The following is a 13653-nucleotide window of genomic DNA, read 5'->3' on the forward strand; positions in this document are numbered from 1 at the left end:
TAACGTCAATATTGAGACTTAAGGTTGAGTGAAAATTAGTTGGTGGAACTTGGTTTCTGGCAGAGGAGAGAGCGTGTGGAGGCCTGGAAGAGGAAAGGAGTGTGGTATGTTGGAAAATAAGAAAAAGGCTGGTGGCTCAGAGCATGAACTGATAGAGGCTAGTAGCAGAGACTGGTGAGACAGACAAGGCCTTCAGGTTCTGGGAAAGAGTCTGGATTTGACCCCAGGGCCGTGGCCATCAGGGGTTTTGATCTTACTCATTTCCATGCTGAGAACCCTTCAGTCTGTCTGGTGTGTATTCTGTGAAAACATTTATTAGCTTTAAATGGTATTACATTATAGTCAAAACACTGGAAGTGAGGAAGCTGACGAGAGAAGTGGTGCTTTGGGCATGAGCTGAGACACATTGAGCATGTGTACAACCTCAGTCCCATGGAGTCTGTGTTCTGTTTAGTCTGAGACCTCACCATGGGAGGAAGCAGGGCTCTAGAGAGAGACTGCCTTACCTGCTCATGTAGATGACCCTCAGAAAGACACTGTTCTGGGAAGATAAGGGTCTAACTAAAGCAGCAAGTTTTTAGATCCAGAGAAACAGCCCACAATGGGGACAACAGATGATATTAGAAGCATCAAGGAGCTCCTGGTTAGTGCAGCTCATGGCGTATAGTGGCTTGGGCAAGGCCCAGGCTGAATGGGGATACAAGGGCTAGAAGTTGGGCAGGCATTTTCTGAGTACAGACTTAGATTGCTTCCATCTGTGTACAGACTTAGATTGCTTCTATCTGAGGACAGCTGGGATGTGGGTCTCCTGTAGGCCTACAGCTCTCAAGTGCCCATGGCATGGAGACTGTTCTGATGAACCACACAGATTAAGCAGGGTTTAGGGAGGGGAGGGCATGAGAAGAGCTTTTCTTAGCTGAAGGGCTGGCTGTGGAGCAGAGCCTCCAGGCCATGCTGCTCATGCCTAGAGGAGTTTGATCTGCGTACCTTTGTGGCTCAGTTGCTTTGAAAGCCTAGGGTCAAAGGGCCAAGCTCTATGCCTTGTATTCCCAGATGAGCGATGTAGAAGCTGGTGGTGCTACTGTCTTTCCTGATCTGGGGGCTGCAATTCGGCCTAAGAAGGTAAGTTCTTGTTCTTATGGCTCAGGTGTTGAAGCAGGACTTTATATCCTCCAGTCTGTTCCCTGACCTACTTGAATGTCACTTGGAGGGGCCTTAGCCCCTTCTTGCCTAAACTCTGACCTTGTGCCCTCAGCTTCCATCTGGGAGAAGGGATGGGGAAGGAGGTCCCTTATGGGCAGATGGGTTTTTACATGTCCACCTCACCGTGAAGGGTAGGAGCTTTCTGGGGAACTCTTCTATCACTGGAGTCCCATAGCTCTGTCCCCTGTGCATAGGAAAGTGAGGGTGTTTCTGCTCGTGGAGTGGCTCTGTGGTGCTAGGGGTCAGATTCTGGAGCCCCGAACGTTGTCTGACAGGCTCTCTTTTTCCCAGGGCACGGCAGTATTCTGGTACAACCTCTTGCGGAGTGGGGAAGGTGACTACCGAACGAGACACGCTGCCTGCCCTGTGCTTGTGGGCTGCAAGTGGGGTGAGTGGCTGAAGAGTAGTGTTGGCATTGGTGGCCTCAGTCTGGGCATTAGGAGTCCTTCTTAGATTCTGAGCTGGGAGACAGCTGCTGCTAGAGTTTCACAAAGCCAAGACTGTATCCCTTTTTGAATTTCTGGGTTGTTGTTTTTTTAATCCTGCTAACTGGTAGTCCCATCCAGCCATATAGCTATTCACTCAGTAGGGTATGTGCTAAGACCACCATTTGAGATCGCTCTCAAAGATGCCTGGAGGGTCGAGGAAGCTCTGAGGAAAAACAGCCAGATAAGCATTGGAAGTCAAGATGGACTCCTCAGAATGATGGACTCTGGCAAGGATTCTGAGGGAGGCCGGGGTGAACTAGAATCAGAGAGGGGCAAGAGATGTCCCAGGCAAGCAAGGCCCACATGGAACAAGCACCATAGGATTGGGCACTGGCTGCCTTTGTCACTTGGATAGGAGGTAGCCTGTGGCACAGGGGCCAAGAGATGAGGCTGGAGGCTGGTACCAAACCACAGAGGCTGAAGCTTGAGCGTCATCTGGAGGGAGCTGTGGTGAGCCATGGAGAGGCTTGAACCAGCATGTGATAGAAAGTAATCGCAAAGAGTTTATAGCCTTCTTGGGGAATTTGGGGGATAAACAGTGATAAGTTCACAGAAAATTGAACAAATGAAAAAGAAATTGAGGTAATTGCTGACCAGGGAGAGGAAAAAGTGGAACAAGAAAGGACATGTAAGTAGTATAATCTATTAGGTGGCTCATGTGTGAACAATATTTACATGACATACTGATGTAAACCTGAATTAATATTTATTTAACTAAAACATGATCTAAGTAAATTAGACACAGAGGAGGTAATAAGTATGTGTTTTAAGAGAAGTGTAATTACAAAATTTAAAGTCAAGAAATAGCACTGTAAGTATGTTATTTAGAAAAATGAGGATAAATATCAGAAGAAACAAATTGAATGTCCTCTGGAAGTGGGGACAGGTGGTAGGAAGAAGTAGGTAGGTGATTGCTATTTAGTATAATAAGCTTTGTAGACAATTTGATTTTTTCAACTAATACCTGTATTACTTATCTTTGAAAAACTCTATGACTTCTGTAGTGCACTAGAATAATTTTCTTATTCATTTTGAAAGGGTCTGTGTTGAGGAATGAAATCATGGTTCATGTCCATCTGAGACACAGCTTTAGCTGACAGCTTGGCTACCCACAGCACACAGACTGGATCTGCTGGCCCATAGCTTCTGAGGTTGACATCCAGGCCCTCCACCATCTTTTTTTTTTTTTAATTTTTAATTTACTTATTGATTTTTAAAGAGAGAAGAAAGGAGAGAGAGGGAGGGAAGGAGAAACATGAAGATGTTGTTCCACTTATTTATGCATTCATTGGTTGATTCTTGCAAGTGCCCAGAACAGGGATCGAACCTACAACCTTGGTATATTAGGATGATGCTCTAACCAACTGAGCTTCTTGGCTGAGGGCCCCTGCACCATCTTGAGTGGCTTCCTCAAACTCATCTTCTACCTTTCAGTTCCCACCTACCACTTTCCAATAATATCAACTGGCTGGAATTCTTAACACACCCCAGGGTATTTCATGTCTTGATGTCTTTCTCATTCTATCCATCTTCTTCCCTGGATAACTGCTCTTCAGCTCTATGCTCAGCCCTCGGGTTTCCTCTTCCCTCACATTGGTTAGATGCCCTTTGACTCTGTTTCTGTGGCAACCTTACACACATATATCATCTGTCACTGGCAGATTCTTGTACCGTTATCTGTTGATTCATATGTCCTCCTCACTAGCTCCTGAGCAACTTGAGATCTGAGACCATGTCATATTCACCTTGGAATCCACAGGCCCAGTACAGGATTCATCCCGAAGGAGTCATTAGTTTTGGGGGCTGATTTAACCAACATGATTGTAACATACTTTTTGTCTGTTCACAGTCTCCAATAAGTGGTTCCATGAACGAGGACAGGAGTTCTTGAGGCCGTGTGGATCAACGGAAGTTGACTGACATCCTTTTTGACCTTCTTCTTCCTGGCCCTTCAGCCCTTTGTCTTCAAGTTCAACATGAGAGACACCTTTGTATGTTCCAGCCGCTGTCAGGCGGGTCTTTGGAATAGTAAATGTTTGTCTGGAGCAGACCAAGTGGCCAGGGGAAGGTCCTGGGTGATTTTAGTACCAGCCTTTCTGTCAGCCTGTGCCATCTTGGGTCAGAGTGGCTGCAGCAGAGTCAGGCTGCCTGGCGCCTAGCAAGGTGCCTTTTGTACCTCAGAAGCTTTCGATATGAGATGTCTCAGTGAACCAAAGTTCTGATACCTTGTTTACATGTTTGTTTTTATGGCGTTTCTATTAATGTGGCTTTAACCAAAAAATAAAATGTCCCTGCCAGAAGCCTTAAAGAGCCTTCTTTGGAGTATTTTTTAAGACATGGGAGCTTTTACCAAGTTTTCCATCTTGTGTTCTGTACATCTCCTTTTGGAGGCAGACTCTGGGTATTGACTACCTGAGTGGCAAAACCCTGACCTTGAGGACTAGATCTGGTTTAAACACTTACAGCTCCTCCAAGCTTTGGTGTCCTTTCTGGAAAGTGAGGGAAATAGTCTCTCCTGATCTAGGAGTATCAAGATCATGTATGTTAGTGACTATGATGCTGTTACAACATGTTATTTTTAAATTATGAGATAGTCACACAGAATTGTTCATGATACACAGATGTACAGTTTAAAGAATTGAAGGTAGGTGCGAGCACCACCACCCAGATGATTTTCCAACCCACAGCTCAGGCACCCATGAGAGCCCCTGGATCATGTCTCCTATCCCACCCCAGTACGTTGGTGGTAACCGTTTTCTAATAATGTGTGGCAGTCACTCCTTCGCTTTTCTTTATAGTTTTACTGTGTCTGCATCCCTAAACAAGTAGTCATTTTGTTGTCCAGGATTTTGAAATTTTTGTAAATGGAATCAGAGAAATTTTTTTTGGTGTTTGGCTTCCTTCATTCAATAGTTGTTTTTAAGATTCAACTATGTTGTTTGTAGCTGTAGATTGTTTTATATAGTTTGTATAGTTTATTCAGTTTTGTTACTGGATATTCTAGGGCAATACCATAATATTGCCAGTATACTGCTCATAGACATTTGAGTTGGTTTTAGTTTTTGTACATTATGAATAATGCTATTTTCAGATTTATACATGATTCTGGTGTTCATAAACACATATTTCTGTAGTATGTATATCTAGAAGTGAAAATGCTGAGTCTTAGTAGATGAGTCCTCAGCTTTACAATATAATGTATTCCAGAGTGGTTATGCACATTCTCACCTGGAATAAGTTCTTATTATCCCAGCCTTCTCCAATGTCTGGTATTGTCCCACTTTGAATTTTTACTAGTTTGTTACATGTATAGTATTAATTTTAACATGATTGTTAATGACATTGAATGCCTTTTTGTATGTTTATTAGTCTTTAGGTTTCTTTAAATGTTTATTCAAGTCTTTTTCTTACTGGTTCATAGGAATTTTTAATATATAATACACACAAGCTCTTTGTTGGTTATGTTTTGTAAATCATATCTTTTTTTCTAGTTTGTCTTTTCATCCTTAGTTCTGTCTTTTGGTGAACAGTTCTTAATTTTTATGTGAAATTATCAAGTTTTTCCTTTTTGATATGCTTTTTATGTCTTGTTTAAGAAATTCTTCCATACCCCAAGATCATGAAAATATTTCCTATATTCTTTTCTAAAAGCATTATCACCTAGTCTTTTTCTTTTAGGTCTTTAATACACCTGGGTTTTAATTTTGTATGTGGTATGAAGTGCAAGGGTCCATTTAAAAAAAATTTTTTTTTTTAATTTTTAAAAATTTTTAAAATTTTTTTACAGGGACAGAGAGAGAGTCAGCAAGAGGGATAGATAGGGACAGATAGGGAGGAAGAGAGATGAGAAGCATCAATTGTCAGTTTTTTGTTGTGACACCTTAGTTCATTGATTGCTTTCTCATATGTGCCTTGACCGTGGGCCTTCAGTAGACCGAGTAACCCCTTGCTGGAGTCAGCGACCTTAGGTCCAAACTGGTGAGCTTTTTGCTCAAGGCAGATGAGCCCACACAGAAGCTGGCGACCTCGGGATCTCGAACTTGGGTCCTCCGCTTCTATCCACTGTGCCACTGCCTGGTCAGGCTAAAAAAAATCTTTTTTGCATATTTTATTAGGATAGGATAGACTTATGCTGCAGCAATAAAGTAATCTCTAAATCTCACTGCCTTAATATATAAAACTGTGTCTCATGTAAAAAAAATTACTGGGTTAGGGAAGTTGCTACCTACCTGCTGTCATCTAATTTTCCTCTAGTGCCTTCCATTGGCAGAAACTGAAAGGAGGACAGCAGGCCAGGAAATCTGAAAAATATAGTTTATGGAGTCACAACTGCAATATAACAGCAGAGTAAAGAAGGAGGAGCTTAGAGCTAAGAAACAACAGAAACGACTGGCATGCTAGGTGGTTTTATTCTTTATTATTATTTTTTCTTGTTTGAGAGTCTGTGGGCTTCTTGAATCTGTATAATAGTATCTTTAATCAGTTTTGGAAAATTATTAAATTATTTGCTTTCAGTATTTCCTGTGTTCTTTCTGAGACTGATTAAATGTAAATTGGACTATATCATACTATTCTTGTTTCTTAACCTATCTCATGTGTTTTATATCTATGCTATATTTTTGGGTAATTTTTACAACGGTAGTTTAGTTGACAAATTTTCTCTTTTATTAACTACACTTAGGAGTTTTTATTTAAACACTTTAAAGATGTAATTCCATTATTTTCTGGCTTACACAATATTTTTTTAAATTTAAGTAGCTTGTCCTTTTGTTGTTCCTTTGGAACTGATTCCTTCTCCTCCCCCATTCCCAGTTGTCTGCTTTTTAAGATTTTTCTTTCTTTTTTTGGTTTCAGTGATTTTACTATGATAATACTCAGAGTGGGTTTCTCTGTTATTTTTCATATGAAGTTTATAGAGCTTCTTGAATTTGTGAGTTAATGTCTTTGATCAATTTTGGAAATTTCTCAGACATTATTCAAATATTATTTCTGTCCTATTTTATGTCTCTCTTTCCAGGACTCCCATAATCTGGATGTTAGAAATTTTTATTGTATCTCAGGTCCATTTGTCTCCCTTCCTCTTGCCTCAGATGCTTTTTTTTTTTTTTTTTTACAGGGACAGAGAGAGAGAGAGAGAGGGATAGACAGGGACAGACAGACAGGAATGGAGAGAGATGAGAAGCATCAATCATCAGTTTTTCATTGCGAGACCTTAGTTCATTGATTACTTTCTCATATGTGTCTTGACCGTGGGCCTTCAGCAGACCAAGTAACCCCTTGCTCAAGCCAGCGACCTTGGGTCCAAGCTGGTGAGCTTTTGCTCAAATCAGATGAACCCGCACTCAAGCTGGAGACCTCAGGGTCTTGAGACCTGGGTCCTCTGCATCCCAGTCCGACACTCTATCCACTGCGCCACCGCCTGGTCAGGCTCAGACTAGATATTTTCTATATTGATCTGCCTTCTACTTTATCTCTTCTTCTACTGAACCCATCTGTTTAGTTTTTAATTTCAGTTCTTGTATTTTCCAGTTCTAGAATATCCATCCAGTTATTTTTAATCAGTTCTAATTCTCTGGGTAATTTATGTCTTGCTTTCTCCATTTTTTTGAACTAATGAATCAGTTATTTAAAATTTCTTGTCTCATAACTCCATGGTTTAGATTATCTGTGGATCGTTTTCTGTTGTCTTTCTTCCCCTTGGTATCTGGTCATTTGTTCCACTCTGTTTGTATGCCTGGTAATGTTTAACTGAATGTATGATGGACACTGTATGACAAATTGCAGAGGCTCTGGATGGTAATAACCTCCTCCACTAAGGGCTCACTGTTTCCTTTACTAGGTAGAGTAGGGATTAATCACTTTAATCCAAATCAGAGCCTGAGTTCATTAAGGCTGGGTTATAGTTTTCTTTTTTTTTTTTTTTTAAGAGAGAGAGTCAGAGAGAGGGATAGATAGGGACAGACAGACAGGAACAGAGAGAGATGAGAAGCATCAATCATCAGTTTTTCGTTGCGACACCTTAGTTGTTCATTGATTGCTTTCTCATATGTGCCTTGACCGTGGGCCTTCAGCAGACTGAGTAACTCCTTGCTTGAGCCAGCGACCTTGGGTCCAAGCTGGTGAGCCTTGCTCAAACCAGATGAACCCGTGCTCAAGCTGGCAACCTCGGGGTCTCGAACCTAGGTCCTCCGCATCCCAGTCCAACACTCTATCCACTGCGCCACCGCCTGGTCAGGCAAGGCTGGGTTATAGTTTTCTTAAGACTCTACCTCTGGTTTACCCTAATTTCCCCCATTACAAGATATAGTCCTATAAGAGTTTTCCACTTGAGAGCCTAAAATATTCACTGGATCTTTTCCCCCCACCCCCAAGCAGTTCTGCAGTTCTAATCCTTTTAGTTTCAGGATCTAAAACTCATTGTTTTATTCAGAGGTTTTTCTGCTTAGCTTCTTGACCTTCCATTCTGCATAGCTTCAGAATTCAGGAATTTTTTTTTCTGAAAAAATATTTTATTGATTGAGAGAGAGGAGAGAGAGAGAGAAAGGGGGGTGGGGAGGAGCGGGAAGCATCTACTTATAGTTGTTTCTCATATGTTCCTTGACTGAGCAAGCCCGGGGTTTTGAACTGGTGACCTCAGTGTTCCAGGTTGACATTCTATCTACTGTACCTCACAGGCCAGGCAGAATTCAGAAAATTTCTTAGTGAGTAAACAGGCTGAGTGGTTGACTAAACTTGTCACCTGTACTTATTTAATATTCTAACAAACTACAGTCTAATTTTTGTCTTTTAGTGCCCCTTGAGACTGCCAAGGTTTCTCTGCCTTTTGGCAGTTGCCCATTGCTTGGGTCATCAGTCTCTTACCCCATGTCTAGACTCAGTAAATGATCTAAGGATAAAAGAGGCTACAGACTTTGGCTCCTCAACCTGAGATTCATCTTCTCCAGGATCTTGATGCACAAGCCCTTTTTGCCTTAAACAGATTTCTAGGAGATTTTATCCAGCTCTCATGGTGCTTTTGATATGAAAGTTGGTCTACCACAAGTTATTCCATTTTACTCAGGAGTCTTGTTTATTTGAGTTTTTAAAATTCATTTTCATGTGAAAAATAGATACAGAAAACCTTGTGTTTGATATCTTCCTTAGTTATCTAGTGTAACATGTTCCCCTTCATCTTGGACATTTCTTTCATTAAACATGGAATCACCCACTAAGGAATTTGTTATGTGTTGGTGCCTGCCAGCCAATCCATTGTGGTCCTGGAGACAAACACAGGATAACGTTAGAGAAAGAGCACCGTTTTCAGTGATCTTTATTAACCTACTTAGTGTTTAACATGTTCAGTCTGGTACCAAAGAGGTGAGCATTTCAGTATGCTTTCAATAGTGTGTGAGATTATATAATCTGTTTCAAATTCACAACTCTTTTTTTTAAATTAATTTTTTAATTTATTGTGTTAACATCGATTCAAGTGTCCTGCTCAATATAACACCGTCACCCCCAACAACATGCCCCCATTACATCCCCTTTGTCCTTCTTCCCCCTTCCCTCAGGGATTTTCTGTCCTGTTATCTGTATCTATGTGTTATGTATATATAATTTAGGTAATGAAGAAGCTGAAGGTCAGAAAGGTTAGGTAATGTACTTGAGATTGTACAAGGTCTCTTTGCTGTTTAGTCCAAGGCCTAGGAATCAAACGCTGTTCTGGCAGTTTCCCAAAGCCTTTGCTCTAAAACCGTAATTTATATATTTTTATTCAATAGTTAGTAAAGATCAGATGTGGACATGATGATAAAATACTGCTTTAATTTTAAATTATTCAGAGTGATGGGGGGGAGATTCATAAATAGATATGTGGAATGTGAGAGGTCTAATCATGGACGATCTAGTGCTTGAGTAAGAGTGAGGGTCTACTTTTATACTGTAATAGGCAACACTAGATTTGGGCTTGAAGCATAAGTAGAAATTGCTTTCGTTGCTACCCCAGTTTAAAATACACACACATGGCTTAAAAAAGAAGAAACAGAAGAGCTTACCATAAGTAATTCTTCCTACCTACTGGTCTTTTCCCTTAGCCCCCCCCTCCCCTTTTGTGACCTCTTATAACTTTGTTTTTAACTGTTCTGACTATAAATTATATACTTACAGAATGCTGTCTCCTGATTTTTCTACTTTAGAAATTTGAGAAATGATCATCTAGATATATTCACTATCCTTCAATTTACCTCTCCCTTCCTTAGCCATTTTGATGGTTATATTATTTCTAGTTGCCTCTTGGTTGCCTGATTGTTCTGTAAACCTCAGGTAATCTCTGACAATGTGTGAGAAGAAGATCTAGACTAGTGTTTGACCAAACAACTGATCACCATTACCTAAATTGGCATATAAAATTATCATGTGCTCTTCTACTTCCCAATCTTTGTCAGTTATACTTTGGACATAAGTTGATTCTAAAAGTTGAAAGACCAAATACTGTGTTTTTTAATTTAATTGTATGTATAGTCATTATAAATGTTGCTGTAATTATTATAAAAAGGAATCTGTGCCTTATTTATCTAATAAAATTAAAAACAAATTTACAATGTGTATTAGTTTACTAAGGTTGTCATAACAAAATATTACAGACTAGATGGCTTAAACAACTGAAAATTTATTTTCACAGTTCTTGAGGGTAGAAGTCTAAGATCAAGGTTTGATTTCTTCTAGTGTCTCTCTCTTTGGTTTGCAGATGGTGACTTTCTTACTCTGACCTCATGATGACTCCTTGATCTGTGTGTTATCTGTGTCTTAATCTCCTCTTATGAGGACAGCAGTCATATTGGATTAGGGCCCACCCATATGACCTCATTTTGCCATAATTACCTCTTTAAGGCCCTAACTCCAAATCCAAAATACTGGGAATTAGGACTTCAACATGAGAATTTTTATTGAAAATAAAAGAAGCAAAGGACCTTTGTTCTTTGTATGCCAGATGTAACCAACCCATTATTAACAAGAGTGTTTGCATTAAGAATGTCATAGCAATAGGGGAAAGTTTTATTGATTTTATTGATGAGATAAAGGGATATGAGCAATTTTATGACATTCTTAATAAATTGGAAAAGGATTATATTGACAATGAAAAAAGCTTTGAAGCCAGTGTTATAATGGTACAAGTAGAGCAGTATGTATACAAGGGTGTACAAGTCAAATGATTATGCCAAATGTGTGCTTTGCTCACTTCATTCTCTTAAACTGAAAAAATGCTGCCTTCAATGAATGTAAATAAACCTTTTTAGTATTGTTCAAAGGATATATTTTTGTGAATTCAGTGAGTAGATAGACTATTATACCTGTTTTAAAAACTACATTAAAACATACATACGAAAACTGAGGGGCATCAAGATCAAATGCAATCAAGGTGCTTCACACAAAAGATGTTTGTCAAACATTAAAAGATAAAACATCAAATGAAAAAATATGCTGAAATAGAAAAAATAGCTTGTAAAATTTTAATGCAATTTATCTGTATGGGATGTTTTGAATTAAGTAGAAAAAAGTGAAAGGTTTGCAATAAAAAACTTAGGAATATATATAAAGCTCTATGCTTGATAGAAGTCCTGTCTTTTGCTTCTAACAAATGAGAACATGTAAATTTGGAAGTATGTTTTATTAGAGTAAAACTTTAGCAAGGATAGGAATATATTTCCTGAATTTGAAAATGAAAAGAAATTGGAAATGTACAAATCACTGGATGACTATAGGAATTATTATAGGGAAAGTATTTATCAACTATAAATTAAAGAGATAATAGATGTCCCAGAAATGGAGATAAGGAAAACCAAATGTGTCCTCAGTTATTTTGAATTTTTACCTGGAGAAGTAATTTTCTGTGAGTATATCTATTACAAAAAAGCAGCTTTTTAATAGGTGATTTAAATCCTGTGACTGTTTCATTTGAAGTAGTTTTAAGAGCATGCAATATCAATAATTTATAATATAAAATAAACACTGTATTTGGATTCTCTAAAACTGATTCACAGATTTTTCTCAGTACAATCTTACCCAAGTTTGGAAGTGTTAGATAGTACAAGGGTATCAAGGTCTAGGTGATTTTTACTAGACCCTATTCCTGCTAAATGCTAAAATGCAGCGCAGTATTTTGCAGATGATCTTGACCCTGATCCTAACCACACCTGATAAGTTTAGCCAACTGCAAAGAAGAAATCAACATGCAATTAACAAAATAGTGTATGTAAGCAATACCTTAGGCTTCCTTGAAGGAGACAGAGCTTCGAATGTGAATTCCATTTGCTTTACTTGCTCTAAGGGGTCCCCAAATTTTTTACACAGGGGGCCAGTTCAGTGTCCCTCAGACTGTTGGAGGGCCGGACTATAAAAAAAACTATGAACAAATCCCTGCGCACAATGCACATATCTTATTTTAAAGTAAAAAAACCAAAACGGGAACAAATACAATATTTAAAATAAAGAACAAGTAAATTTAAATCAACAAACTGACCCGTATTTCAATGGGAACTATGCTCCTCTCACTGACCAGCAATGAAAGAGGTGCCCCTTCTGGAAGTGCGGTGGGGGCCGGATAAATGGCCTCAGGGGGCCACATGCAGCCCGCGAGCCGCGGGCTGTAGTTTGGGGACCCTGCTCTAAGTAAATAAAACTATTTAATGATAACCACAACTTGTTCTTGAATAGAACACACCCAGCAGCAAACCCCTTGAGTTTGGTAACAGAAGTGGTCTAGGGAACTTTAAAAAACAATACCAGTGCTGACTAGTGGTGGCGCAGTGGATAGAGCGGTGTTTCCCAACCGCCCCACAGGGGAGCAATTCGATAGTTAAAGGGGCAATTTGAAAATGGACTCGACAGGACTTTAACTCTTTCGCCCCGGGCCATTTAAATGCAATGCTAGATATCGGTGCCAAATTTAACAAAAAATGCAATTCTTAAATAATTGTGGTAAATAATTATTAAGTATAATTTTGTTTGACGAGACCAAAATATCAACTGGGTGATTGGCGTCGTCAAGTAAACTTCGTCCTGGGTTCACCGCGGAGCGTGCCATCTGCCGCAGGGAACCCCAGACGTTTTAAAAACTCGCTAAACAATCGCTTCTCGGCCTTTTGGCTAAGATCAAGTGTAAAAACTCGCTAAACAACGCAGTTATTCTCACCTAATTGGCCCATCGCAACTTCTGTAGTGTTTCACATCATTCAGTTGGTGTTAATTTGAAATAAGTGTCAGTCAAAACTGTTGTAAAAGTTCATTGATTTAATAAATATACATATATATATTGTATAGATATAATTGGTATTTAATTTTTTTTTGGTAAGTATTTGATTTTATCTTTATCAATATTAAACTCTTTATTAAGTACTTCTTGCATCGGGGCTAGAAAGCAATAATATTTTATAAATATTATTGGGGCTATAATAGTGCATGCACGATAATTTTAATTTTAGAAGCATAACTTTCCAGAAAATTTTGTCAAGTGGAAAAAATATAGATACCTTTTGATTTGAGGTGGTAGTGTAGTAAATGTTACATACATTTAAATAAATATGAATTTTTAGTATACGTTTACTTATGTCACATTGAATATATTTTAACACATTTTAATATTAGTTTTTAATTGATCTTATTTTTATTATAGCCCATAGTAAAATGAGTGGTGCAAGCAAGAAAAAAACTCGTCAATATTCGGAGGAATATTTAAAATTTGGGTTCATACCTGCTGTTCATGATGAGTGGATTTCTTTTTGTCTTTTATGCCAGCAATGCTTGACCAACGAATCAATGAAACGAGGTTGTCTTGAGGTGCATTTGAAGGCGAAACATAGTGCTCATATTAATTCAGATTTGAGTTATTTCAAAACTTTAAAGAAAAATTTTGAAAAAAGAACATTAAAGTCTCTATTTACTGCTCATACTTCAACTAATAATCGTGTTCTTGAGGCTAGTTATC

The 13653-nt window shown here is 38.9% G+C and overlaps 1 protein-coding gene across 8 annotated transcripts in view; it reads left to right on the forward strand.

The window, feature by feature from the left end:
• P4HA2 (prolyl 4-hydroxylase subunit alpha 2) overlaps positions 1 to 8067 on the forward strand; it is a 47817-nt gene extending 39750 nt beyond the window's left edge. For 7 of the 8 annotated variants that reach the window (XM_066278411.1, XM_066278416.1, XM_066278415.1 and 4 more), the window contains 3 exons: positions 1054 to 1122; positions 1495 to 1591; positions 3541 to 8066. In XM_066278411.1, the coding sequence (XP_066134508.1) occupies positions 1054 to 1122; positions 1495 to 1591; positions 3541 to 3611 (237 nt within the window). In that variant the 3' untranslated portion in view covers positions 3612 to 8066. Of the gene's footprint in view, positions 1 to 1053; positions 1123 to 1494; positions 1592 to 3540 lie in introns of all 8 variants that reach the window. The other variant, XM_066278417.1, reaches the window with a different exon arrangement.
• Positions 8068 to 13653: the final 5586 nt, after the last annotated feature.

Source organism: Saccopteryx bilineata, chromosome 4 (genome assembly GCF_036850765.1).
Source record: "Saccopteryx bilineata isolate mSacBil1 chromosome 4, mSacBil1_pri_phased_curated, whole genome shotgun sequence".
Taxonomy (NCBI): Eukaryota; Metazoa; Chordata; class Mammalia; order Chiroptera; family Emballonuridae; genus Saccopteryx; species Saccopteryx bilineata.